This window comes from Zosterops lateralis, assembly GCF_965231275.1.
Source record: "Zosterops lateralis genome assembly, chromosome: Z".
Classification (NCBI taxonomy): domain Eukaryota; kingdom Metazoa; phylum Chordata; class Aves; order Passeriformes; family Zosteropidae; genus Zosterops; species Zosterops lateralis.
Window position 1 is genome coordinate 21991368 of NC_139800.1, and position 23816 is coordinate 22015183.

Below are 23816 nucleotides of genomic sequence, written 5' to 3' on the forward strand. Positions count from 1 at the left end.
ACACTCCTGTTGGTGTGTGCAGTCTCCCATACAGACACACGGAATGAACGCACTTCTCCCAGTGTGCACAAGCACAGGGGTGCTCAGACGCCCTGTACACACACGTGTGAGGGAGGCTCATCCATCCCGCTGTGCAGATTCGTATTTACACAGGCAACGAACACACATATTCACCTTCTCCCAGCACACACAGGTATCTACACACACACAGACAGACCCTCTAAAAGGTGTGCGATGGGTGCAGCACTCCCTTACACGCGTGTGCACAGACCCCTCTCACACCCCTCCCTCCTTCACACTCCCTTCTCCTCCTACGTCTGTGTGTGCACAGGCAGCACACACCCCCATGCACTCCCCTCGTCCAGCACCCGCACATGGACACAGACCTGGGGTCACCCAGCCCGCTGCGCCGCCGGCCCCTCCCGCGGGCCCGCGCAGGGCGGCCCCGGACCGGCTCTCGGCGGGCCGGTCCGGGGCGATCCCCCGGGGCTGCCGTAAGCCCAGCCCTCCCAGGGTGACTCCCTAGACGTGCGCTAGCAAATGGGAGAAGGGAGGGGTGTTGCTGTCTGACTGCCACTTGTTGCAAAAAAAAAAAAAAAAAAAAAAAAAAAAAAAAAAAAAAAAAAAAAAAGAAGAAAGAGAGAAAGAAAGAAAAGAGGGAAAAATCCCACCCACCCTCATCTGCTGCGGAATAAAAGAAATATCGGCGGGCGCGGCGCCATGTGAGCGGCGGGCCGGGGCCGGGACCGGGCGGAGCAGCCGGCCGTGCCCCCCGGGACGGCGGGGCGAGCCCCGGGCGGCGCTCGGAGCCGGCGGCATGGTGGAAAACCCCAGCCTGGCGGCCAAACCCGCCCTGGTGAGGGACGGGGCGGCCGAAGGGGCCCCGGCGACGCGGGGGTGCATGGCGGGAGCGGGGCAGGGACACCCGCGTTGGGCAGGGAGCGGGACGGGGTCCCCGGTGAGAGGGAAAGGGGGTCCGGAGAGGACAGGGCCCCCGATGAGACCTTCCAGCGGGATCGAGACGGGGGCCCCGGCGGGGACGCGGCGGTGGGGGGCTCGGCAGGAGAGGATTCCCCGTCGGGGCGGATGTCTCTGTTGGGACCGGGGAGGGAAGGGGTCCTCGGCAGAACGCGGTTCCCAGTGGAAGTCCCAGCAAGACGTGGGTCCCCGGCGGGATAAAGGAAGGAGGTTCCCCGGGTCGGACCCGTCCCCGGTAGGAGCGGGACGGCGTCCCCCGGCGGAGCGAGGCTGCGGTACCGGAGAGCCGGGTCCCCGCGGGGCAGGGTGCCGGGTGGTCCCGGCGGGGGAGGCAGCCCCTCCGGCGGCGGGAGCCGCGCCCGGCGCCGCGACGGTTCCACGGGCAACTTTTGGGCAAGGCCCCCGGGAGCGGCAGGGAGAGCGGGTGGGGTGGGGGATGCTTCCTCCCCTCCCTCCTCCTCCTCCGGCTCCGGCGGCAGCGCTGAGGCCGTGCCCTGTGCTCGCAGCCGGCCGCCCCGCCGCGGGGACCGGGGGCGGCGGGGGGGCTGCGCTTGGCGGCGGTGATGGAGAGCCTGCAGCGGCAGCAGGCGGCCCGCCTGGCCCGCGGCCCCGACGGCGCTCCCCGACGGCCACCGGTGGAGCCTGGCCCCGGCCCCGGCCCCGGGCCGCCGCCCGCCGCTCCCCGCCGCCGCCCGGCCTCCGGCCCGCGCCCGCCGCCCGCCGGTGCGGGAGAGGAGGAGGACGAGGACGAGGAGGAGGAAGAGGAAGAGGAGGAAGAAGGGGAGCCCCGCGACCCACCGCCGCCCCCGCACCACGAATGGACCTACGAGGAGCAGTTCAAGCAGGTAGGGAGGCATTGCTGCCGCGGCACAGGCTGCTCTGGGCAGGCATCCCCGGTGCTCCCCCATGGTCCCCAAACTCGGGTTCAGCTTTCCCTGAATGGACGCCTCTTATGCCTCCCACTGCTCCCAAACCTTGTCTGTGTCCGACACTAAATGGGCAACACCACGCCGCAGCCCAGATACACCCCAAGCAGACATTCCCGAAATCCCCATTAACCCCGGATATTATTGCAATGCCACCCTAAATTAAACCCCCTCATCCTCCCCTAAATGGGTACCCCCTGAATGTTCCTCAGTGCCCCTGTCCCTTAGCCCTGTCCCCACCCTATAGGTATCGTCATCATCCCATCATCGTGCTCCCCATCTCCCTGCTACCAAACCCCATTTCAACCCTGCTTTATGACCCCACCTTGTACGTGTCCCCTGTGCCTGTGCCCTGCATCATGATAGGGTGTCCAGGGTCCAGGCATCTCCCTGTGCCCACGCTGATCTGTGCCAGCTCCATCTCTTGTGTTTTCCATAATGGGTAGAACAGGCTGACACCTGTCCACTGAGGTTTTGCAGAGATGAAAAAGCAAGGGCTCTGGTGTGTGGTCACCCCAAGGAGATGGCGAGCCATGGAGCTGAGTTCCCTTGTGTCTCTGCAAGGGCCAAGGCATATTATGGTTGGTCAATGCAGCTCACTGATTTCTTTGTACTGGAGGGAGTAGCACACACACCCTATCCCCTCATTCCTGGTGGGTGTAGGGGAGATGCATTTGCAACTGAGATCTGGCACGGGGAAAGGCTTTCAGGAGCTCATATAAAGGATGGGAGAAAACTTTCCCTGTTTAATGCGTGTGGGATCTCATCTGAGCTGTGTTATGCAAACTCTGGTTTGCACACAGTGGGTGTCTCTCCATGCAAGGGTGTGGGCATAGAGTGCACAGCGCCGGGGCAGGTTTGTGCTCCCCGTGCGCTCAGCTTCGTTGTAGGGGAGAGAGAGGCACAGTGGGTGACAGGGAAGATGTGGTGAAGGGATAGAACAGACAGAGATGTCTCCAGACAGCTCTTGTGTGACTTTTTAGGACGGCACTGCTCAGGGACAGGAGGACGAGGGCACTTTGGTCTCATGCAGTTCTGGCAAGAGAGGAAGGGAACAGCAGCAGGGACCCAACTTTTGGCTGCTGTGGGAGCATGCTGCTGTCTTTTCTGTTTCACATTGCTCCACACGTTGTTATTTGGGGGGACCGGGGCTCACTCCCTGCCTACAGGGCAGCAGGTACAGGTGCAGACAGGGCACGGCAGCATATGCCCCCTGGCCGTGTCCGGGGATGCTACCGGTGCCTGACACTGCCTTGAAGCAGCCCGGGAAGGGCCGATGTGGGTGAGGTGCACAGTCCAAACAGCTCGTCCGGGAAGTGTTACATTACACCCCACTGCACAGAAAAAGGCTGACTGTCCGGTTCCCGGGGTCAGCCAGGAGGTGGGAAGCAGCTCCTCCCTCCCGGGGAGGCTAGGGAAGCATCCCCGGCATTTCTCGTCCTTCAGCCTCCTGCCCTGCCCCTGTCTGGGGCTGCCCACACTCCTTGTGCAGGGCAGGAATGTTGTGAATAGTGGGAGAGGGACGACGGGAGAGATTGGGGTGCAGGATAAATTATGCCCCAGCTTCCCAGGGAGAGAACTGGCTCATTCCTTGCTTGCTCTCTTAGGGTTTTTCCAGCCCTGATTGGAAAAGTGATGGACCCCTCATCCAGAGACCCATACCTGTGTTTCACACCTTGTGGTGTGTCCCAGCCAGCCCAGGGAACAACGGGATGTCCTTCTGCAGTTTGGAACAGGCTGCGGTGCCAGCTTGCTTTGGGGTTTGTCGGGTGGCTGTCACTCCTGTCCCTCCCCTGAGATCATGCAGGAGGGGACATACCCCTGACTGGGAGGGATGTGTCCCTGCTGGGTCCTCTCCAGGCTGCAGGGCTGTGGCTCACCCATCCTGGGGAACAGGTTCTCCTCTCTCTGCAGGGACTAAGTGGGGAGGGTGGCTGTGCTTCAGCTTTTGGAGGTTTCCCAGGGGCTGGGCTGTGATGCTGTGGGAGAGGTGGGGAGGCAGCATGTGTCTGCTGGAAAGTTGCTGGGGCAGTGGCAGTGTGGTTATGAGGGTCCTGGAGCTGCAGAGAGACCCTGTGGTGGCCAGAGCTGTGTGGCCAGAGCTGTATTTCCCACCAGGACTCACTCCTTGAAACTGCCCAAGCCATCAGGCCATCACTCGGGGTGGGGTTCAGGGCTTGGGCTTGCTCTCATCCTCCTGGACTTTGGGTACAGCTAAGTGGACAGAGACCACCAAATTCAGGCTGTTTGGCAGAAAGTGGGCAGATACAGACTTCTCCATCTCTGCAGTGGGGAGGATGCCTTGATGGGGATTGGGTGAGAGGTTGGTGCAGGAGCAGCCGGGGAAGGGTTTTCACACACCGCAGTGGCGCTAAAAGTGGGAGAAGAAGACAAGGTGGTTGTGGCAAAACCCACAAAGTTAATAGGCAAATGCTGCTTTGCACAGAGGAGCTTTTTAGGGAAATACCCCACACGTATGCTATAGTTTTATATGCTTCCTGAGGCGCTGGTTTGGGGAGGAGGGGTTATTGAGACCTTTGCTCTGACTTGGAGGGCTGCTGTAATGTTACAAGGCTGAGAGACCCCCTCACCCCTGCCTCTTGCATCAGCCCCCGGCGACGGTTTATGTACATTGATAAGGACACATGGGTAGAGACCTGGGCAAAGGTCTGGGAGGTCTCCACACCCAGGGCTGTCAGACAGGCCCAGCCCTGAGGTGGGGGGCACCAAGTGGGCTCCGATTATACATTAGCCCTGGGTGTTCCCCAAGATCTGGGATGCCTCCAGGTTTTAAATCTGTGGTGCCACATTATGTTTGACTTGTAGGGCATGGGTAAGAGCCTGGCATTTTGGTGCCAAGCTAAGCTCCATGAATTCAGGTTTCTGCCTAGGGAAACCATGCATATAGACAGGGGTGTGTGCACTGGTTTCCTCTAAATGATAGAAGAACAGCACCAGAACCCAGGGCTTCTCCATCCCCTGAGGTGGAAGGGACTCAAACATCTGGGCTTTGCATCCAGCTCTCTGTTAGCGGAGTGTTTGCTGGCAGGAGGATGCCCTCCCTGCCAGGGCCCCTCCAGCATGTTCACACCCATCTGTGACTGAGGGGATCAGGATCCTTTGAAGCTCCTTCCTCCCTGCCCAGAGGCAGCTGCAGGGGTTGAGCCTCAGCCAGCCTTTAGGAAGTCCAGGGTGCGTGATAGCCTCAGTGGTTAATTTGGGGGTGGCTGGTTTTGCCAGCAGCTGTTTGCCATGATCCTCAGCCTAACCCTGGAGTGGCTGTTCCTCCTGCCCTGCCTGTCCCTGATGCTAGCAGTCGCCTCTTGCACCCACCCACTTGTCCTTGACATGTATTTAGGGAGGACTTGCCAGCTGTAAAGTTGTGCACTTGCATCTAAGAGCTTGAAGGTGTGTTCTCCTGTAGACAAAGACCTCCTTGTGCTGCAGAGGGTCATCCCAAAATGGGGTGGAAGGGTCTATGGTATGGACCCTCCTAGTTCTGTCCCTATTGCTTTCTCCTGTGCTGTTGTCTCTGGGATGGAGGAAATAGAGGCAGGAATGTTCAGAGTATGGCGACAGCTGAAGAGGAGACTCTGCAGAGAGGGTAATGGTCTCCATGCCACAACCCCCTCCTTGCCGTCAGTGCATCTTCAACCTAAGTGCAGGACCAAGGGCTCCGAGGGCTAAATTAGAGGGTCTCTGGTTACACTGCAGAGGCAGTGGGGAATGGACACTGTGGGAGGGGGGAATGGTCACTGTGTTTGCCCCTGTCTGTGTCTGCCTGGATGTTTTTCTCCAGTGAACCTGTGAGCAGAGCTGTGCCCCTAATCTGGGACCACCTGCAGGGAAGAGGTGGCATCAGCAGCAAGGGTCAGTGTGCTAATCCCTGGAGCTCCAACAGCTCTGGCAACCCAGCAGGAGTGGAGGACACAGGACAGGACCGGGGTGCTGCTGGGGTGTGGCTGGAAGGACAAACAGAAGTGTTCTGGGTGTGTGTGTGCCCATAGACCAACCTAATTGTGTGTGCATCTGTATAAATGCACATGTAAGCGTGGGGGTATGAGTGCGTATGTGGACCCACATGAGTGCGCCTGTGTGTAGCAATCCTTGAGAGACCCTGTGTGTCTGTATAGATCCACAGGAGTGTACAGAGTGTGTGTAAACCCATGGAAGTGCTGGAATGTGTTTATGGATCCGTATGAGTACACAGGTGTGCATGGATCCAAACAGCTGTGGGTGTGTGGATGTCAGCATGTGTGTGTGCGCACAAGAGTCTGAACACACCTATGTGCATGTAGAGGCACACATGTGGTGTTCCAGTGTGCATGCCTGTGAATGGACCCATGGGAGCTTGAGGCAGGGTTTGAGAGCACAGCCTCCTCCAAGGCCTCCTCTTGCCCAGCCCACAGTGATGGGTGGTCCTGGTGGTGCCTGTCCCCTGCTCCCATCTCTGCCTCCAGGGCACTTCCTGGCTCCACTGGAGCCTGTGGGATGCTCAGGGCATCAGAATCTGCCACAACACTATCTTCCAGCCAGGGATCCAAAGGGTTTGGGATTGGGGCTCCGAAGAGGAGGTGTAAAAACTAGTTGAGGGTGTGAGAGTACCCTCATTGTGGAGGGGAGAAGAGCACCGTCAGGAGCTCATACTGAGGCTGCTTCCCGCTCCCTCCCCAGCTACCTCCCTGAAATCAGATGCTAGTTGAGTCTTTGGGGAGGATGCACCCCCTCATCTACCTAGGCCTCCAATAATCCAGTAATTGGGTTAATAATAGAGGTAAATCTCCTGTGCTGCCAGCCAGCTGGGCAGAACTGCAGGGAGATCGGGTCTGGGGTGGTGGACTCTGGTCTCAAGGGGATGGATGGATGGATGGATGGATGGATGGATGGATGGATGGATGGATGGATGGATGGATGGATGATGTGCACAAGGATTGTGTGTGTATGTGAAGAGTGTGTAGGGATGCATAAGTGTGGACAGGGTCTTCTGTGCAGAGGAGGAGCACATACAGGGGGCTGTGTGAGTGTGCTTGGGGGGCTGTTTGTCCAGGGTGAGGGTGCACAAGGAGAGTATGGACACGTGTGTGCATCTGCAGAGCAAGCTGCAGTGTGCATGAGTCTGCAAAGGGTGAGCAGACTCTATGTGGGGGCTGTGGAAGCCTGCCCCTTGGGGCACAGGGCACTCACTGGAGACGTCTCTGTTGGTGAGACTGTTCTCTCCATCATGGAGCTAAAGTTTATGTCCCATATCTGTGGGAGGGCATGAGTGAGAACCAGGCGCAGATGCTCTTTCTGCTCAGGCACACAGGTGTTTCACAGGCCAGGGCAGGAGCTGGGGTTGCTTTCACCGGGTGTCGTTGGGGAGGCCAACGACATTCCTTCTACATTGTCCCTTCAGAGAAGTTGCAGGAAGGAGATGGGGCCAGAGATGTATGGTGCGGAGGGGGATTGAACAGCCCATTCATGTCCCAGGCATGCACACAGCCCCCGGGTGTGCACCCTGTACTCACACAGCTCCACAGCAGGTGTGTGCGTGCACAGACCCCAGTATGTGCTAGAGCACACCCTGTGTACTCACCCATGCAAGTACCATATGCGTTCCCTTGGGGATACCTGGGGTGGTGCTGGCCGTGGACAGGGTCCCTTGGCTCCAGTGACCTAGTAAGGGATTGAAGGGGAAGGATATCCCATGATTTCAGTCACCCATGGAGGGATCAGGGGCGAGGGGAATGAGAATGAAGGGGGAGGCAACATGGAGAGGAAAGCCAGGATGGAGGGGGAGGCAGTGGTGTAGCAAGCACTGGTGGGTCAGGGAGGTTAACCTGAACAAATCTGCTCATTGACTCCCTGCCTGCTCAGCCATGAACAAGTAACAAGGGGCTGATCATGGGGACCATGTTTGCTGGGAGCTGAGAACCCCTCTCCTGTGCCACAGTCCTCAGATGGGACAAGGGGCCATGAATGGTGCCCATGATGGCACTACACAGCCATGGGCACCATGTTTCCTCTGGTTCCAGCCTGTGGGGGAGCCATGCCAGCACCCCCTGCCTCAGTTTCCCCTCCTGAAGAGCATGTTAAGCAAAAGGCTGGGGATGCTGTGAGCCCCCCACGTTTGGCCCGGGCCAGGCTGTGAGTGGGGGGCTGCCATCCCAAGGCCAGTGCTTGCCAGCAAACCTTGCGTGGGGCTGGGTTAATGTTTGCAGCAGGCAGCCCTCCCGGGAGCGGCTGCAGCGGGAAGGGGGGTTTTAATGACCTGCCGGATCTGCCGCATTATCAGCGCTGATTAAACCTGCCCGCTCTATAAAGCGCCGTTAAATATTAAGCTTTGAGGGGGAACCACAGCACTGGGAGAAGTCCCCAAATAGAGACATCCAGCCATGCTAGTGGGGTGACTGCTGAGGTTGGCGGTGTTGGGATGAGTGAGCACCCTGCACCCCTCAGGGCTGTGGGGTCAGGGGAAGCAGTGTCCCCCCAAGAGCCAGCACTGCCTTCGAATGCAGCTGGCCATCCCGGCAAACCTGTCCCTTAACCATTAACTTATTAACAACTAGTGGAAGAGGCAAGTGGTGGATTGCAAGGTCAGGGGGTGGTTTGTGCCTGGCGGGGAGTGAACTGCCCCCCAGCTCTGGCAATTGGGATGGGGGGAGGGACCTGCAAACCCTTAGTTCATTGTGTATGCCCTATGGCAGGGAAGACTCTAACTGTGGGTGTTATTGGGATCCCTGAATCCCAGCGTGCTCAGGGCTCTGCCTCAACTGGCAATGGCCAGATTCTGTGGTTACGTGCAAGGTAAACTGAGGCATGCCAGCACGGCACAGGGGAGGACACACCAGTGTCTGGGTGCTTGGTTGTGTACCAACCATCTTTCTCAGGAAGGATCTCAGAGGCAACAGTCAAGCTCCAGAGAGGTGCAGTGACTCCAAAACAGTGCATCAGCAGTCAGCCACCCGTGGTGCATGGCTGGGGGGGTGCAGGGATGTGAGCATTACCTGGGCATGCTGCGTGAACAGCGGCCAGATGGAAAAATTAGCAGTATGGCTAATCAATGTGGTGGATATTAAGCAGCTCAGGGTTGGGGGGTTTGCATGGTGGGGGGGAGCTGAACAGGGTGCAGGATCGATACAGCTCATATTAAGTGGATTGAATCCTGGCTGCTGATCTGAGCCCTCACTGCCAGCAGGAGGTGGCAGCTGAGCAGGGACTGTGGAGGTCCCACTGAAATCACTTCCCGTGGCAGTAGAGTCCAGGGGAGACTGTGTAGGGACTCACCAGGACAGGGCAAGTTGAGGTGCCTGGGGAGTGGCTTAGCACCTCATCATATCTTTCCTCTGTCTAGGATGTCAGCTAGGCTAAGGGGTCTCAGGGACCCAAGCTTCATCTCTGGAAGCCCTCCTGGCTCAAGGAAAGTAACCTCCTGGGTGCTAACAATGTTACTTAATCATGGGGAGGAGGAGGAAGCACAAGGTCTATTCACGTCCTGTTAATAAACCATGTTCAACCCACTGACCTTTAATCTGCCTGACAAGCCCCGTTATTCCCGTCCCTTAAGGAATATAGATGTCGCCATGGCAATGGGATGACAGGAGGGAGCAGGTCCCAGAGCTGCACCCAGTGTGGGGTATGGGATGAGTACACACTGAATTAGTCCTGCACAAGCATTCAGGCCAGTAGTGCCAGGTGGAGCTGGGGTGCTGCTGGGGTTCCAAGGCCGGTGGGGTGGCCAGGCACGGAGGGGTCCCCGAGGTCGGCAGAGCAGGGCTGCACTGCGCATCGGTGGGATATCGATTTTGGGGCTTGACAGTTTAATACTTCCGTTTATAGAGGAATATAGTTACATCGATGGCGTTAAATGAGTTACTAATTATATCAATACAAACACGATTAAAAGGGTCCTTGCTCATAGGTCACTGCAAGCAGGAGCCACTGGTTGTGTTGCACAACTGCCCCTGTGCAAGGCTCAGACCACTGCTTCAAAGCACACAGCAGAGGGATGCTCTGGGGGAATGTGTGCCCTGCGGGGTCTGGGGTGCCCATCCATGTGGTGTGCCTGTCTGGGGTTGTGCATGTATGTGTGGGACTGTATATCCCCTTCTGGAGTTCTGTGTTCCTGTTCAAGGCTCTGTGTGCCAATCTGGGGCTATGGTTGCATGTACAGGGTTTGTGTGTGCATACATGGGGTTGTGCATGTCTGTTTGGGGTTGTGCACAAATGTATGGGGCCCTGTTTGCTCAGCTGGGGTTGTACATGCCAAACTGGGATTTATGTGTGCCTGTCTAGGGTTGTGCATACCCATCTAGAGTTTTGTGTTCCATTTGGGATTGTACATGCCTCTCCAGAGTTGTGAGTGCCTGTCCAGAATTGTGCATGTATATATGGTGTTGTGAATTCCTGTCTAGTGTTGTGTGTTCCAGTCTTGGGTTGTGGGTGCACATACAGACAGCGATGTGCATGTTTCATCTGGGGTGGGCACATTTGGAGTGTGTGTCCATGATGTATATGTATGCAGTTCTGGATGCTCCTGCAGTCTGGTGAGTGCCCATGGAAGTCGGCACACACTGGACTGCTGCACATGTCCCTGGGAGGCTGTGCACTTCCAGATGTGACTGTGTGTGCCTGTGCCTGTGTGGTTTTATGGATTTGTGCCCATGTTGGTTGTGTGTGCATGTGCATTACAGGCTGTGGGGCTGTGCACCCCAATGCAAGATTGTGCAGGATTGTACATGCCTATTCCACCTTCTGTGTGTCACTGGGGGGAATCTGTGTCCCTGTACAGGGTTGTGCCTATGCTTATGTGAAGCTGTGCAATGCCCACGAGAGGCTGTGCACACTCATGTGGGGTTGAGTGGACCTGCACAAGCCTGTGGGTTGTGCAAGCCTAGGTGTAGTTGTGCATGCCTGTGTAGGGTTGTATATGCTCACATGGGATTGTGGCAGCCCGTAGGGGGTTATGTACACCCAGGTGAGGCATGTGTTGCTGCACAGCAACTATATGTGACCCAGGGACCTCTTCTCCAGCCTGAGCATCCCCAAATCTCACGGAACACCCTATGCATCCCAGGCATACCCAAGGGCTGTGCCGGCTCATCCCCAGTTACTCATCTCCACTCTCATCTTCACTTAAAAGCTGACCTTTGCTCCCTGATTGATGTAATGTGTTTTTGCATCTCAGTGCCCCACAGATAAAAGGCTAGAGGTTAATAAACAGTGGAAAAATAGAACCTGGCCCTTGGAGGTCACACCTGTTTTGAGAGCTGGAGTCAGTAGCAGCCTGCTCTGGGTGGGATCCTGCCTGCATTGAAGAGAAGAGAAACATGAGTGGCACCCAGGGCAGAGATGTGTGGGTGCCGAAGCCCATCCACAGGTTGACCCTCGGGAAGGCCATGGCTTCAACCTTGCAGTGGGATGAGTGGTAGTTGCCAGTTTTGGGGGTTTGCCCCTGCCTTGACAAGCCAGATGTCAGGGGATGTCAAAGTGCTTGGTGTGGAGGCCTTCCAGAGGCAGGGACTGGCAGGGAAATGCAGGCAAAGCCTGGCTGACACAGCCTTCCTGGGGCAGAAATCAAAGCAGCTTCCTGCAGTTCTGCTCGGAGCCTGACCTAGTTACTGTAATCAATGGCTCGGGGCCCTCCTGGAAAAGAGCAGGTGATGGGGAGGGGGCACAGACCGAGGCAAGGAACACTGCAGTGGAGAGGGACACAATACTGGCAGTCAGGGGTCAGAGCACTCCAAGAGCACCATGCCTCAAGGAGGGGATAGGTGAGTGGCATCCAGATTGCAGGGAAGCAACAAAGGAGCTCCATGGAGCCAGGCAGCCAGTACCTGTCGGTATGGTGTGAGTCTGGCAGTTGTACCCCTAGACGAAGTTAGGGACAAGCAGTTAGCACTGATCTGTCCCTGACAAGGGACAGGCAGCTGGGACCTGAGTTAGACAAGGGACTGCGTTAGGTATGTCTGTTCAGTGCTGGGAACCATGGGGTCTGTAGAAGCATCCTCACATCCCTGTAGGTCCAAACATTCCCCCATTCCTGCATCCGCACATCTCCATGTCCCCAAAGTCCCTTCACCCCACATCCCTACGTTCCCATGTCCCTGTCTCCACTGCATTCCTGCATCACCTCATCTCTCTGTCCCCTTAGTCCCTGCAACCCCACTTCCCTACATGCCCATACTTCTGCATTCATGTGTCCTCATGGCATCCATTCCCATCCCCACATCCCAGTGTCTCTGTAGCCTGACGACCCTTAAGCACAGCTCCCTTTATCTGTCTGGTGAATGATGTTCTGTGTGGAGTGGAAATGGGAGGGGGTGTGCTCCCTTTCTATTGGTTTTTAACGGCTTTTCCCAGCACAATTGTTTTTTAAACGACTCTATTTTGTGCCTGACTTTGTTTTCCAGCTTGCATTTCTTTGTATATGTTTTGGAAATCCATTCTGGACTGCTGAGTTTTGTTTCTTTTCAATGGCTTTAAATTCTTGCCGGGCTTGCTGGGAGGAATTGGTGTCTATAGCGTCTTCGATTGGTGCTAATTTTTCCTTCATGTGCTCTGACTTTTACTGCTGGGCCATCGATCTAGCAGGCTCCAATTTGTCATGGTCACTCAGGCGCTGTGCTGGAATCAGGCAAGCCCGGAGTTTCGCACGGAGCCAGCACTTCGTGTCCGTGGTGTAGGGGCTGCACTCGTCTCCCCAGTGCTGTCCTTCAGCTCAGGCTGTGTCCATGCATCCAGATCATCCAGCACACATAAGTATCCCTACAGCCACATGTTTGTGTCTGTGTCATCCTGCACACATGGCAGCCCGTGCTTGCAGCTCCCTCAATGGTACCCAGTGCCATGGTCGAGCTGACTTTTCCTTTACCAGGATGGGATCAGCCCTCACTGTTCGGGTGGGCCTGTGTCCCTGTGGGGGATGAGGGCTGAGGAGGATGCTGATCCCATGCTGGGACTTGGGGAACCCCAGCATTCAGCAGTGCCAGAGCAGAGCTCAGCATCACGATCTCAGAATCCCCTCTGGGGCTTGGGGTTTGCTGATGCCTCTGGGCTGTGATTCTTGCATTTAAGAGGGCGAGGGGCAGGACAAATGGAGGCACAGACTCAGCGTCTCTGCAGCAAAGATTCAAAATAGTCAGTGGTCTGTGGGGAGCCCATGCCAGACCCCAGGCACAGGGAGAGCCCACACTCAGGCAGAGGGTGTTGTCACGGTTGTGGTGGTGCACAGAAAGCCTCTTGTTGCTGGCAGAGCAGGCAGGAGGGGCCAGGAGTGATGCCACGTTCTGGCACAGGCACTGCTCCCCTCTCCATTCTCACCTGCATGTGCTGGAAGCACTGACCCCTCTCTTTCTCCTGCCTCCAGCTCTATGAACTGGATGAGGACCCGAAACGCAAGGAGTTCCTGGATGACCTCTTTGGCTTCATGCAGAAGAGAGGTAAAGGTGGGTGGCTGGGGTGGGTGCCACTGCCACCCTTGCCTTGGCTGCTGGCTGCGGGCTCACGGTGTGTTGTTCTCAGGCTCTGAGCTGCACTACGTCTCTGCAAAGCCTTCAGGCAGGTCTTGCAGTGATGCCCAGCAGGGATGCTCACTGGAAGCACCTGGTGGGGATGTCCATTAACATACCCTTTGGTGAAACGAATTAGCAACACCCGTTAATGACGCGCATTAGCAGTTTTCAGGACGTTTTAGGGATGCCTGGTGCGAATGCCCTTCAGTGCCCATTACGGCTTCCTGTTAGCAGCCCTAGTGAGGATGCCCAGCATCAGCATCTCTCAGCGATGCCTATGATTTGCGGGAGTGGGGCCAGCAATCCGGGTAGCGCCGAGCACCCAAGGGTTAAGGGCTCACCAGCCGACCCATCTTCATCGGAAATCTTTGCTATCGGCATGGGGGTCCGAGCCGGCTCCCGGGGACTCGATAAATGCTTTAACCTTCGCCCTCCCCGGCCGGGCCTGCGACAATTAAAAGTTGCCGAGTGCGGGCGTGTGGCTGGCCGTATTAATTAGAGCCTTTTGCTGGTGTGTGGATTAATGAACAAGCCGCTCGATAGCCAGTAAACCCCAGGCAGAGGTTAATGCCGAGCTAATTAACGGGGAAAGGCTGAGGGGGGTGCAGGAGCTTTGGGGCTGGCTGAGCATGGGGTGAAGGAGGGCAAAGAGAGGCAGTTGTCCACACGTCCTGCCATTGGAAGGGTGGTGAGGGTCCCCACCTGGCTGTGGGGCTACAGAAATTGATTTTCGGGTTGGGCTGGGACAAACTTGTTGCACTCATGGGTGTGTGGTGAGTGGCTGGCATGGCCATCGAGCCCATGCTGGGGCCAGCTGTAGGGCATGGATGGACTGGGTACTGCCCCATGGGTGCCCCCCGGCCCTGGTGCAGAGCTGCGGGGAGTGAGTGGGAGCATCAGCACTGCCTCAACCCCCCAGCATCCATCAGCTACAAGATTCATGGGCTGTTCTGCAGCTTCATTATCTCTCTCTCCAGAGCTAATTAACTCCCTCGCTATTGGGGCTGGGGCTAATTAAGTAAGTGCCTGCTGGTGTAGGGAGGAGGGAGGGAGCCTAATGCTTCCATGACAGTGCTGCTCCACATCCCTATGTGTCTGGATGTCCCACTCCTGTTCCCTCCATCCCTTCTGTCCTCCCTCTCCTCTGAGTGAGTGCCATCATTCTGGGGAGGGCAGGCAGGGTGTGGGTGCACAGGTGGAGGTGTGTAGGGGTAGGTGTGCATGAACATATTTGAGGAGACAGGGATTTTGGATGGGGGTACAAAAAAGGAAGGAGACAGTAGGACTGAGGGGCAAGGACAGCATCCCAGGGGTCATCAAGAGCTGGATAAGTAACAGCATGCAAGAACTACTGCAGGTGCAGCTGGGGCACCCAGAGGTGTGTGGGCAGGTGAACTGTGACACCCACGCTGTGTCCCCAAGGTCTCCAGGAGGGATTGATGTCCACAGGGTGAGCCCTGCCCTGCGTCCCCTCTACTGTCTGTCAGGACAGTATCAGCACTGACATTTGTCAGCAAAGTGGAAAATTTGTCAGGCTGAAAAATGTGTTGGGAGGTAGACCCTCTGAGGCCACCCCACAGCACAAGGGCACAGCTGGCTCTGGTGGCTCATGGAGGTGATACCGCTACCACCATCAGATATGGGGTACAGGCAGTGGGGCAGCTCATGGCCGTGTCCCAACTTCTGTGGCACCTCAAAGGTAGTAATCAGGGACAGAAGGGGGCTTTTTCTGTATTTGCTTATATGCAGAGCCCCCCTTCGCGCATTTCACCACCAAGCTGAGTGCCCTGCTGATAACACGGGGCTATTAATCAATCAAGGCACTAATTGCAGCACCACAATGGCTGCATCACCTCCCTGGGCTTTTGTGCCCTTCGCCCTGGCTGGGGCTGGGGCCATTACTCTGTGGGGATGCAGACAGGTGCCTTTGTCAGTGGGACAGGCATCAGCCATGTACCCCACACAGCTCCAAGATTAATGGCAAGGCACATTTGTAAGCCACCAAGGCTGGAGAGGGGAGAAGAGAAGAAAAATCCATGGGCCATTGACTGGAGTCTGAGACCCTGCAAACTCATTGGCATTGGGGGTGAGGGAGAGCCCTCATATTGCGCCCCCCCGCGAGGTGATGGGTCTTGTGCCAGCAGCCCCGAGCGGGCTGGGTGAGCTACCGCCAGCAGATGTCAAGTCAATATCTCTGCCTTTCTCCCAGGAGGATAAACGCCTCTCCCCCTTCCCGACCTGGTGAACAACACAGACACACACACACAAAAAAAAAGTTAAATGAACTCAGTAAAAGAATGAAAAGAGCTCATTTTTCAGGCTTATGTGAAGAAGCCAAGCCAATATCAGGGTCATAAATTAGGGATGCTGGAGGATGGTGGTGAATGACGGCTCCGTTTGAGGGGCGAACTGCAGTCGTGACAGCCTCCCTCAGCCAAATGGATGGCTTTCCAATACTGCCTGTGCCCCGTCACTTCGCAAGAGGAATAAATACGGGGTGGAATAGCACAGGACGGGACAGGGTGGAATGGATGGGATGTCATGCTTGTCCCTCTGTCTAGCTTCCAGCGAATGCCCAGACGATGATCCCGAAGAGGCATGGAGCACAGCAAGGCTGTGGGATTATTTAAGAGTGCTGAGAAAGTGGGGACAGGTTTTTAGGCAGACTTGGTGGCTGTGGAGACCATTCTGATCTGTACTGGCCTCACAGAACCCTAATGAAGCTGTGTCCCCTTGCCCCATAGCCTCATAGAGAAGAGTAATGCTGGGGCACCAGGGGTCAGAGTCTCTACTGAGAGCAGTTGAAGAGGATTTGGGGTCAAGTTTCTTGAAGCAGGGCACTAAAGTCCTTTAAGCAGAGGAAACTTCTGGGGCCATCTGTAGGATTAAGAGGTTTTTCAGGAACTCTTTGGAAGAGTCTGGAGCTGGAAGAGAAACCTCTCCATTGAGAGATAGTAGGGTGAGTCCTCCTAGAAGGGTTTTGGGAGTCATCCCTCTTCAGAAAGGTTATAGAATGGGTCCCTTTTTAAAGTGTAGATGGAGTCTCTCTTTATGGGGCTCTGAAAGAGCATTACAGAGCAAGTAATTCTAGGATTTTCTGAGAGATTTCATAGATTGGTGCTGTACAGTTAGCTCTGAGAATTGTAGAGAAACAACCTTATCTAAGGTTGTCTGAAGGAGGTACTTTGCCCATCCCACTGTGGCTCCACATCCTAGATGAGAGGATACCCAGCCCCACTGACAGCTCCATCAAAGGTGACCCTCTGCCATCATGCTGGGGTCTCTCCTGCTTTTTGACACAGTGCCACTCTCCCAGGCACCCTGGGGTCCTGCTTGCACCCCAGGTGCCCATGGGTTCTCACCTGGGCACGGAGAGATGCACCTCCCATTGTGGGTACCTGCAGTGGCAGCGGGGGGAGAGTGGGAGCTGTGATCCCAGGTAAAAAGGGCCTCTTTGGCCATCCCCCACACCCTCTTCTGTCTCCTGTGTGCCTCTGGAAGGGACACCAGTGAACCGCATCCCCATCATGGCCAAGCAAGTGCTGGACCTGTACACACTGTACCAGCTGGTGACAGACAAGGGTGGCCTGGTCGAAGTCATCAACAAGAAGATCTGGCGGGAGATCACCAAGGGCCTCAACCTACCTACCTCCATCACCAGTGCTGCCTTCACTCTCCGCACACAGTGAGTGTCTGGCAGCACGGGGGACACCTGCCCTGGGGCACCTGCTGGCTCAGATGTCCCAGAGCCCTGGATGGGGTCTGACATGGAGTAACACAAAAGTAGTTGGAGGGCTCTGCTCCCTCCCAGGGGCTCTTTGCTCATCAGAGGGGCTGGGAGGTGCATAACCGTGGATGTCCCCCTGCCTCTCTCCTCATGCAGATACATGAAGTACCTGTATCCCTATGAGTGTGAGAAGCGAGCACTCAGCTCTCCCGGAGAGCTCCAAGCTGCCATCGACAGCAACCGTCGGGAGGGGCGGAGGCAGACTTTCGGCACAGCACTCTTCAACTACTCGCCAGCCAGTACCCCAACCCTGCTGGGCACCCCCAAAATGCCTCTGCCAGCTCTTAGCATCTCCACACACAGCTGTGGCCAGCTCAGCCAAGTGCACAGCATTAAGAAAGGTGGGTGAGGATCCCATCTGCCCAGCAATGACTGTCTCTTCCCAGGGATGGACACTAATTCAGCAGGAGGGATGTCCTGTCTGCTCTTGCCCTTTTTGCATGGAGGAAATAGGAACAATGTTGCTCTTTTAGTCCCTTTCAGGGAGTGAAGCAAGTGTATTTTCTCTGGCTTTGGAGAAGGACCGAGGCCAGATGTTGGGAGTGGTGGCCTGCCCTGCCCCATTGCTGGTGGGGTGGAGTTGGCACCACTGGGTACAGTGAGATGGGGTGGCGATGAGGGACCCGCTGAGCTCTCTTGGTCATTGCAGAGGACGGAATGCTGGCAGCATCAGTGCCAGGGCGCATCGCTATCCCAGTGGGACTGGCCAGCCACCATCTCACAGCAGCCCAAGCAGCAGCTGCCTCACAGGCAGTGGTGCTGGAGCAGCTGCGGGAGAAGCTGGAGACGGGGGAGCCCCCGGAGAAGAAGATGGCCCTGACAGCGGAGGAGCAGCAGCGGCTGGTGCAACACGCGCTTCAGCACAACCTCCTGGCCGTGGCCTCCCAGTTCCCCATGAATGTCAAGATCTCCAACCGAGGTAACGAGATGCAACACCTCAGCCTTGGTCATCCCTTTCCCTGGCACCCGAGGTGGGAGCAACAGCAGTGACTGGAGAAGAGCGTGGATGCCCCGAGGGATTGGGTCCCAGCTTATCTGTCTCAGACAGGTTCTTGTTTCTGTTCCGCTTAACACTCATATTGGTATTTCCTTTCCTCAGATGACAGACAGGAGACTGCATTGAACCTGTCCACCAACAGCATTAGCAGTATCAACATGTCAATAGAAATAAATGGAGTTGTCTACACAGGTAAATAGAAGGGCCGCTTGGCCCGTGTAATTGCGGCCGGGAAATCCAATAACTTATAGCCACTGCCTGGCCAGCAAGTCCTTCCTTCAATCTGATGTCTTTACTATAAAATCCATCGTAATGAAGTGGCAGGGCTTGGGGAGATGGGGCAGGAGAAGGAGGGGGTTGACAAGGATGGAAATTGGCCCAAAGCAAGTGCTAGCAATGAAAGGCTAAAGTGAGGGGTGAATAGATGGATGGACTCTGGCTGAGAAGTGACCCTGCACCTAGGGTCATTCCACACCCCAGAGTCCTAAAGGCAGGGCTTGGATTTGGGGTCACCCCAATGCTTGTGTGCCCAGAGGGTCTCTGGCTTGGTGTAGGGCCTGGCTGATTGCAGAGCACAGTGCAGGGAAAGATGTTGGAGTGTTTTGCTGGAGCAGAGGATCCTTTGGGGTGCCAGTGTGCACCAGCCTGGCTGAGCAACCCATCCCATCCTCCCCAGATCCATGCTTGTCCTGCTGAGACACCCCACAATTAAAATTTATGGCTTTCTCTTCAGAACTTAAATATTTAATGAGCTGGAAAGGTCAGGGCTAAGCATCACGTGGGGCTGCCAGCCAAATGGGCCCTGGGCCACCCCACAGGCTGCCCCACACAGGCAAGGATGACTGGGTTGGAGGAGACACCACAGATTATGAGAAGGGACTGAAGTCCCCATGAGTCTTGGTCCCACTCTCCCCAGCCTGGGTGCTGGGGGCCAGGTGAGTAGATCCTCCAACCCTGGGCTTGCCCTAACCTGCTTGTTCTTGTTCCCCAGGTGTCCTGTTTGCTCGCCGGCCCTCAGCTACCCTGGCACCTGGTGGAGGGAGCACCCAGACCCGTCCAAACCCCATGCCTGCCCCAAATCCCCTGCTCCCAGCCTCCTCTCAAAGCCACACTCCTACTAGTACCTTGCCATAAGGCAGATGTGCCCCCACCCTGAAAGCAGCTGGGGGTGTCCAGAGTCTGAGGGGCTGAACTGTGGGACCCAGCTGGGCCAGCAGGGTGGGATGGGGGACCCAAAGGTGCCTCTTGCTGCAAAACTGAGCTGTGTACATGCAAGGTTGTGAACACCTATGTGGGCCCTTTTGTCCCTTATCCCCACGTGTGCCCTCTGACACACACACACACACACACACACACACACACACACACACACACACACACATATTCCTTCCCAAGGCACCGCCCCCAGGTAACCCCCCCATACATCTCTTGCTGCCCTGATGCCTGGGGGACCCCTGGGACCTGCATGCTGCATCCCCTGCATCCTGCAGCCCATAATCCACCTCAATGCACGCAATGCTGCCCCTGTACACATCTCAATGTGAACACTGCATCCCATGCACACACCCTTGATGCCCACATTGACTCCTCATACACACCCTCCATGCAAACACTGCAGGCACGATACTTTGCAGCCCCTATAAATCGTAGCCCCTATACACTGCAGCCCCTATATATATACTGCACCCCCTACCCACTGCAGATGCCCCTACCCAGCCCTCCTGTGCTGCCTGGGCTTGCTGCCCCTGCCCTGAGACACCCCCAGGGTGGTGGCATCTCAGCCCCCCAGGTCCTCAGCTCAGGGGGATCACCCTGGGGGGGGAAAAAATGGGGATATTGGTGGGAATGGTGGGGGTGGAGCTTATTGGGGTGGGGCTGGGGTTGGGGGTTAATGTTGGTGTGGGGCTTGTTGGTGGGGAGAAGGCAGGATTGCCCAGCAGACCCCCCACCACCAAAGACTGCCTGGGTGCCAGGGTCCCCAGGCAGGTGACAGGAGACAGAGGGCACTCCGAACTACCTCGTTGGGGCTGGGCGGGCACCTCCACCCGCGTGTGCCCCAGGGTGCCAAAGCAGGTGGGCGTGGAGCGACGCTCACCTCTACCTCAGCGCGGGGCCTTGGCGGTGCCGGCCCATTCCTCGCACTCCCACCGCAGCCGCGCGACTCCGTGTATCTATTAAAGCAAACAAACTCCTGAACCAAACCGGTGCTGAGGGTGGTGTGCAGGGCATGGTGCCACCCACCAGGGCCCAGTTTGGAGGTGCAGGACACCCCGACAGCCTTTGATACTCTGGGGTAACCCCTATAGTGCCTGAGGTTTCACAGCCTGCCTCACACTTGCCTCCAGATCAGTTTCTTGAGCCCTGAGTTGCAAATGGGTGCCCTATGCTCACCAGAGCTCTCAGACATGGGCTGGATCAGGCAGGGCACCAACTCCAGCTGTGCCAGCCAGGCTGTGGGGCTTGCCCCCATGAGCCCCCAATGGCAGCTCGCCCGTGGGTGGGGATCCCATTCGGCTGCCCCGTGCGGAAGCACGATGCTGGAGCTGCTGAGATCGTGTCTGTGGGGCTGTGAGGTTGCACCTGGTGAGACACCAGCAGTACTGCACCAGCCTGGTACCTGAGCAGTGCCCACAGAGGATGCAGGTGACCATAGTGGGGCTGGGAGGTTCACACATATGTGGATGGTTACTTGTGCTCCCTGTACAAACTCAATGGTGTGCACACTCAGACCATCACACTCATGCTCATGCATGGACTTCCACACATGTGCAGCCACCTGTACATTTGTGGAGCTCAGGGGACTCCCGTGGGGACAGACACTCTGACCAGAGGTAACCACGAAGACAGGTGCCTGGCACCCAAGGGGACAGAAACTCATGTTTGAGAGTCCCCCCCGGAGGCCAGACTCAGACCTCTGGGGACACCCTGACCTTCACAATGGGCAGCCACAGTTCCTCAAGTACAGCCCAACCCAGCCCCTCGAGGACAGCCCCTCCATCCTCCGGAAACAGCCTGAGTCCCTCGGGGGCAGCCACAACCCAGATCCCCCCTGACATTCCCAGCAGATTCCCAGGGCAAGAGAACACCCCCAGCCCGGACCCCCGAGCCCACCCGGGGAACCGTGTCGCTGTCCAGGGTGCTGCAGCAACGCTGCCTGCCCCGAACCCAGCCTCGCGACACGGCGGTGACACAGAGGGTGGGGGTGTTACGCTGGAAAGGTGTTGAGGGCATGGGGGTGACACAGAACTCCTGCAGAGGACCGATGGTCTGGCCACTGTGGTCTGGCCACTGGGGATGGGGGAAGGTTCGTGAACAAGAGGGATGTGTGTGAGGAGGTTGTTTGTGAGTGTACCGAGCAGAGCTGCAGTGGGATTGATGCAGCCTTAATTGAGGTCTCGTGTCCCTTCGCACTGCTGTGAAGTGCTGGCCACAGCTCATCGAGCACTGCAGCCCCAGGGAGCCGGCAGGGCACATGTGGGCCGGCATCCTCACTCATTACCAGGTTCGGAGGGTGATGTGTGTTTCCGTGCTCCCTGGGGAGCTTGGGGACACAGCTGCTGTCACCTGAGTAACCAGCCGTGATTGATGCTTGCTTCCCCATGTCCTGCAGGGACTGTAATTGAGCAGGAGAGAGAAGGTGGAGGATAAGGGGACAATCCAGCCCAGCCAACAGAGCGCTGGGTCCAGCTTCAGCATTGGGCCAGGAGCTGGTGGTTGAATCAGTGTGCCCCTGCAGGCTCCAGGGAAAGGGATGTGGTCAAAGGCCTGCTCTCATTCCCAAGGAGCAGGGAACGGACTCTGTGTGCTGGGTTGTGGGCAGTCAGTGCTGTAGCTGCAACTGCGTTCCAAGGCTTGCAAACTGGATGGGACTCTAAAGGGTGGATGGGGTCAGTCCCAAAGCCCCCCAGTGCTTGTGGCCCGGGGCTCCGAACTCACAGTGAGTTTCTCACCTTAGGATAGTGGGTGGTCTGGGACCCTCTGCTACAGGCTTTTGTGTGTTTGGGGCATTGCCCATCATGCTGAGCCCAGGCCACAGTTCCCTCTAAGCACAGACCATCGCTGTGTGCAGAGCCCCTGGCCCCCCTGCAGCCCCCAGCCCCTTCTGCAGCCCCTGGGCGCTTCTGCTAATGAAGCCGTTTCCTTTTGTCGCCTTTGTGGAACAAAGCTCAGCTCTTCCCCTCTGAAGATCCCAGTTATCGATCCCTGGGAAGAAAAGGCAGCACATATGGAGCCTCAGCCTTCTCCTGCTGCCTGAGTGCTCTGCACAGTTCCTGCAAATGATTTGGGGGAGCATAAGGGCTGCTGGGGCACTGGGCCACCCCACAGCTCCCTCCTGCATCCTGGTAGGCCTGCACAATGCTCAGTAGGAACGTACCTGTAAGGACAACCATTCTTCAGGGCACAGTGGGCTTAGCTTTCAGCAAAGGGCAATGGGAGGGTTCCCCAAAGCCATCCAGCCCACATTGCCAGCACTGTTAGCAAAGTGCCTGCATTAGCAAATGGTTTTTTTATCTAGAAGAGTGGCCTGGAACCTTGACTTGGTGTTCCCTGGTGCCTGGGCTATGGCAGGCAGTTCCCAGGCCCATGTTCATCCTGGCACTCCTGAAGTCATTTGTACATGCCAGGGCAGTGGAAGGCTGAGCCCTGGGATACAGAGAATGACATCAGAAGGCGCTTTGAAAATTCACAGAATCACAGAATCATCAGGGCTGGAAGGGACCGCTGGAGATCACCCAGTCCAACCCTCCTGCCAAAGCAGGGTCAGCTGGAGCAGGTGACACAGGAACGTGTCCAGAGGGGGTTGGAATGTCTCCAGAGGGGGAGACTCTACAACTTCCCTAGGCAGCTGTTCCAGTGCTCTTCCACCCTCAGCATTAAGAAGTCCTTCCTTCTGTTTCAGCTTATAGCCCTTGCTTCTCATCCTGTAACAGGGCACCACTGAAAAGAGTCTGGCACCATCCCCTCTGACACATGCCATTGATATATTTATATGCATTAATGAGATTCCCTCTCAGTCTTCTCCAGACTGAACAGGTCCAGCTCCTGCAGTCTCTCCTCAGAAGAGAGATGCTCCAGACCCCAAATCATCTTTGTGGCCTCTGCTGGACCCTCTCCAGTAGCTCCTTGTTTTCCTTGTGCTGAGGAGCCCAGAAGGGGACACAGCACTCCGGATGTGGTTTCACCAGGGCTAAGTAGAGGGGCAGGATCACCTTCCTTGACCTGCTGGCCACAGTCTCCCCGATGCACCCTAGGATACTTCTTGCTCTGCAGTTGGGAAACCCTCTGGACCTTTTCTGTGGCAGATGCTGCTACTATGAAGTCGTTTCATCCCTGTCAGAAATCTGTATAATTGTGAGTGCCAGCTGAAGGCAGCAGCGCGGCTGGGGTTGGCTGCACCATTCATTAGCGCTTCTCTTCTTTGCGAGTGTCACCTGTGGCAGTCAATAAGAGAAAGGTGAACGCGGGCAGACAGAGGCCTGGGGGAAAGCCGGCGGCAGCCTCTCGGATTTCAAAGGGCCTGCATCCACACAGATCGCTATATCAATTCCTTTTAATACATCCGAGCGCCTCTTTCCTGGAGGACCACGCCGGAATGAAGCGGCCATCGACTGCCCTCGCAGGCGGCGGGGGGGCTG

At 56.8% G+C, this 23816-nt stretch overlaps 1 protein-coding gene across 1 annotated transcript; it reads left to right on the forward strand.

The window, feature by feature from the left end:
• The first annotated feature begins 1505 nt into the window (after positions 1-1505).
• On the forward strand, positions 1506-20337 carry ARID3C (AT-rich interaction domain 3C). The gene is made up of 7 exons (XM_083882960.1): positions 1506-1823; positions 13252-13324; positions 16898-17081; positions 17280-17524; positions 17833-18102; positions 18283-18372; positions 19172-20337. The coding sequence occupies exons 1-7, from the start codon at positions 1542-1544 to the stop codon at positions 19312-19314; spliced, it is 1287 nt and encodes a 428-aa protein (XP_083739086.1). The 5' UTR covers positions 1506-1541; the 3' UTR covers positions 19315-20337.
• The last annotated feature ends 3479 nt before the right edge of the window (positions 20338-23816 follow it).

Excerpts from the sequence above, each read along its gene's own strand:
- ARID3C (XM_083882960.1), top strand. The coding sequence starts at position 1,542 with ATGGAGAGCCTGCAGCGGCAGCAGGCGGCCCGCCTGGCCCGCGGCCCC. Across the intron at positions 17,525-17,832 it reads AGTGCACAGCATTAAGAAAG|AGGACGGAATGCTGGCAGCA; the intron begins GTGGGTGAGGAT and ends TGGTCATTGCAG. Across the intron at positions 18,373-19,171 it reads AAATGGAGTTGTCTACACAG|GTGTCCTGTTTGCTCGCCGG; the intron begins GTAAATAGAAGG and ends CTTGTTCCCCAG.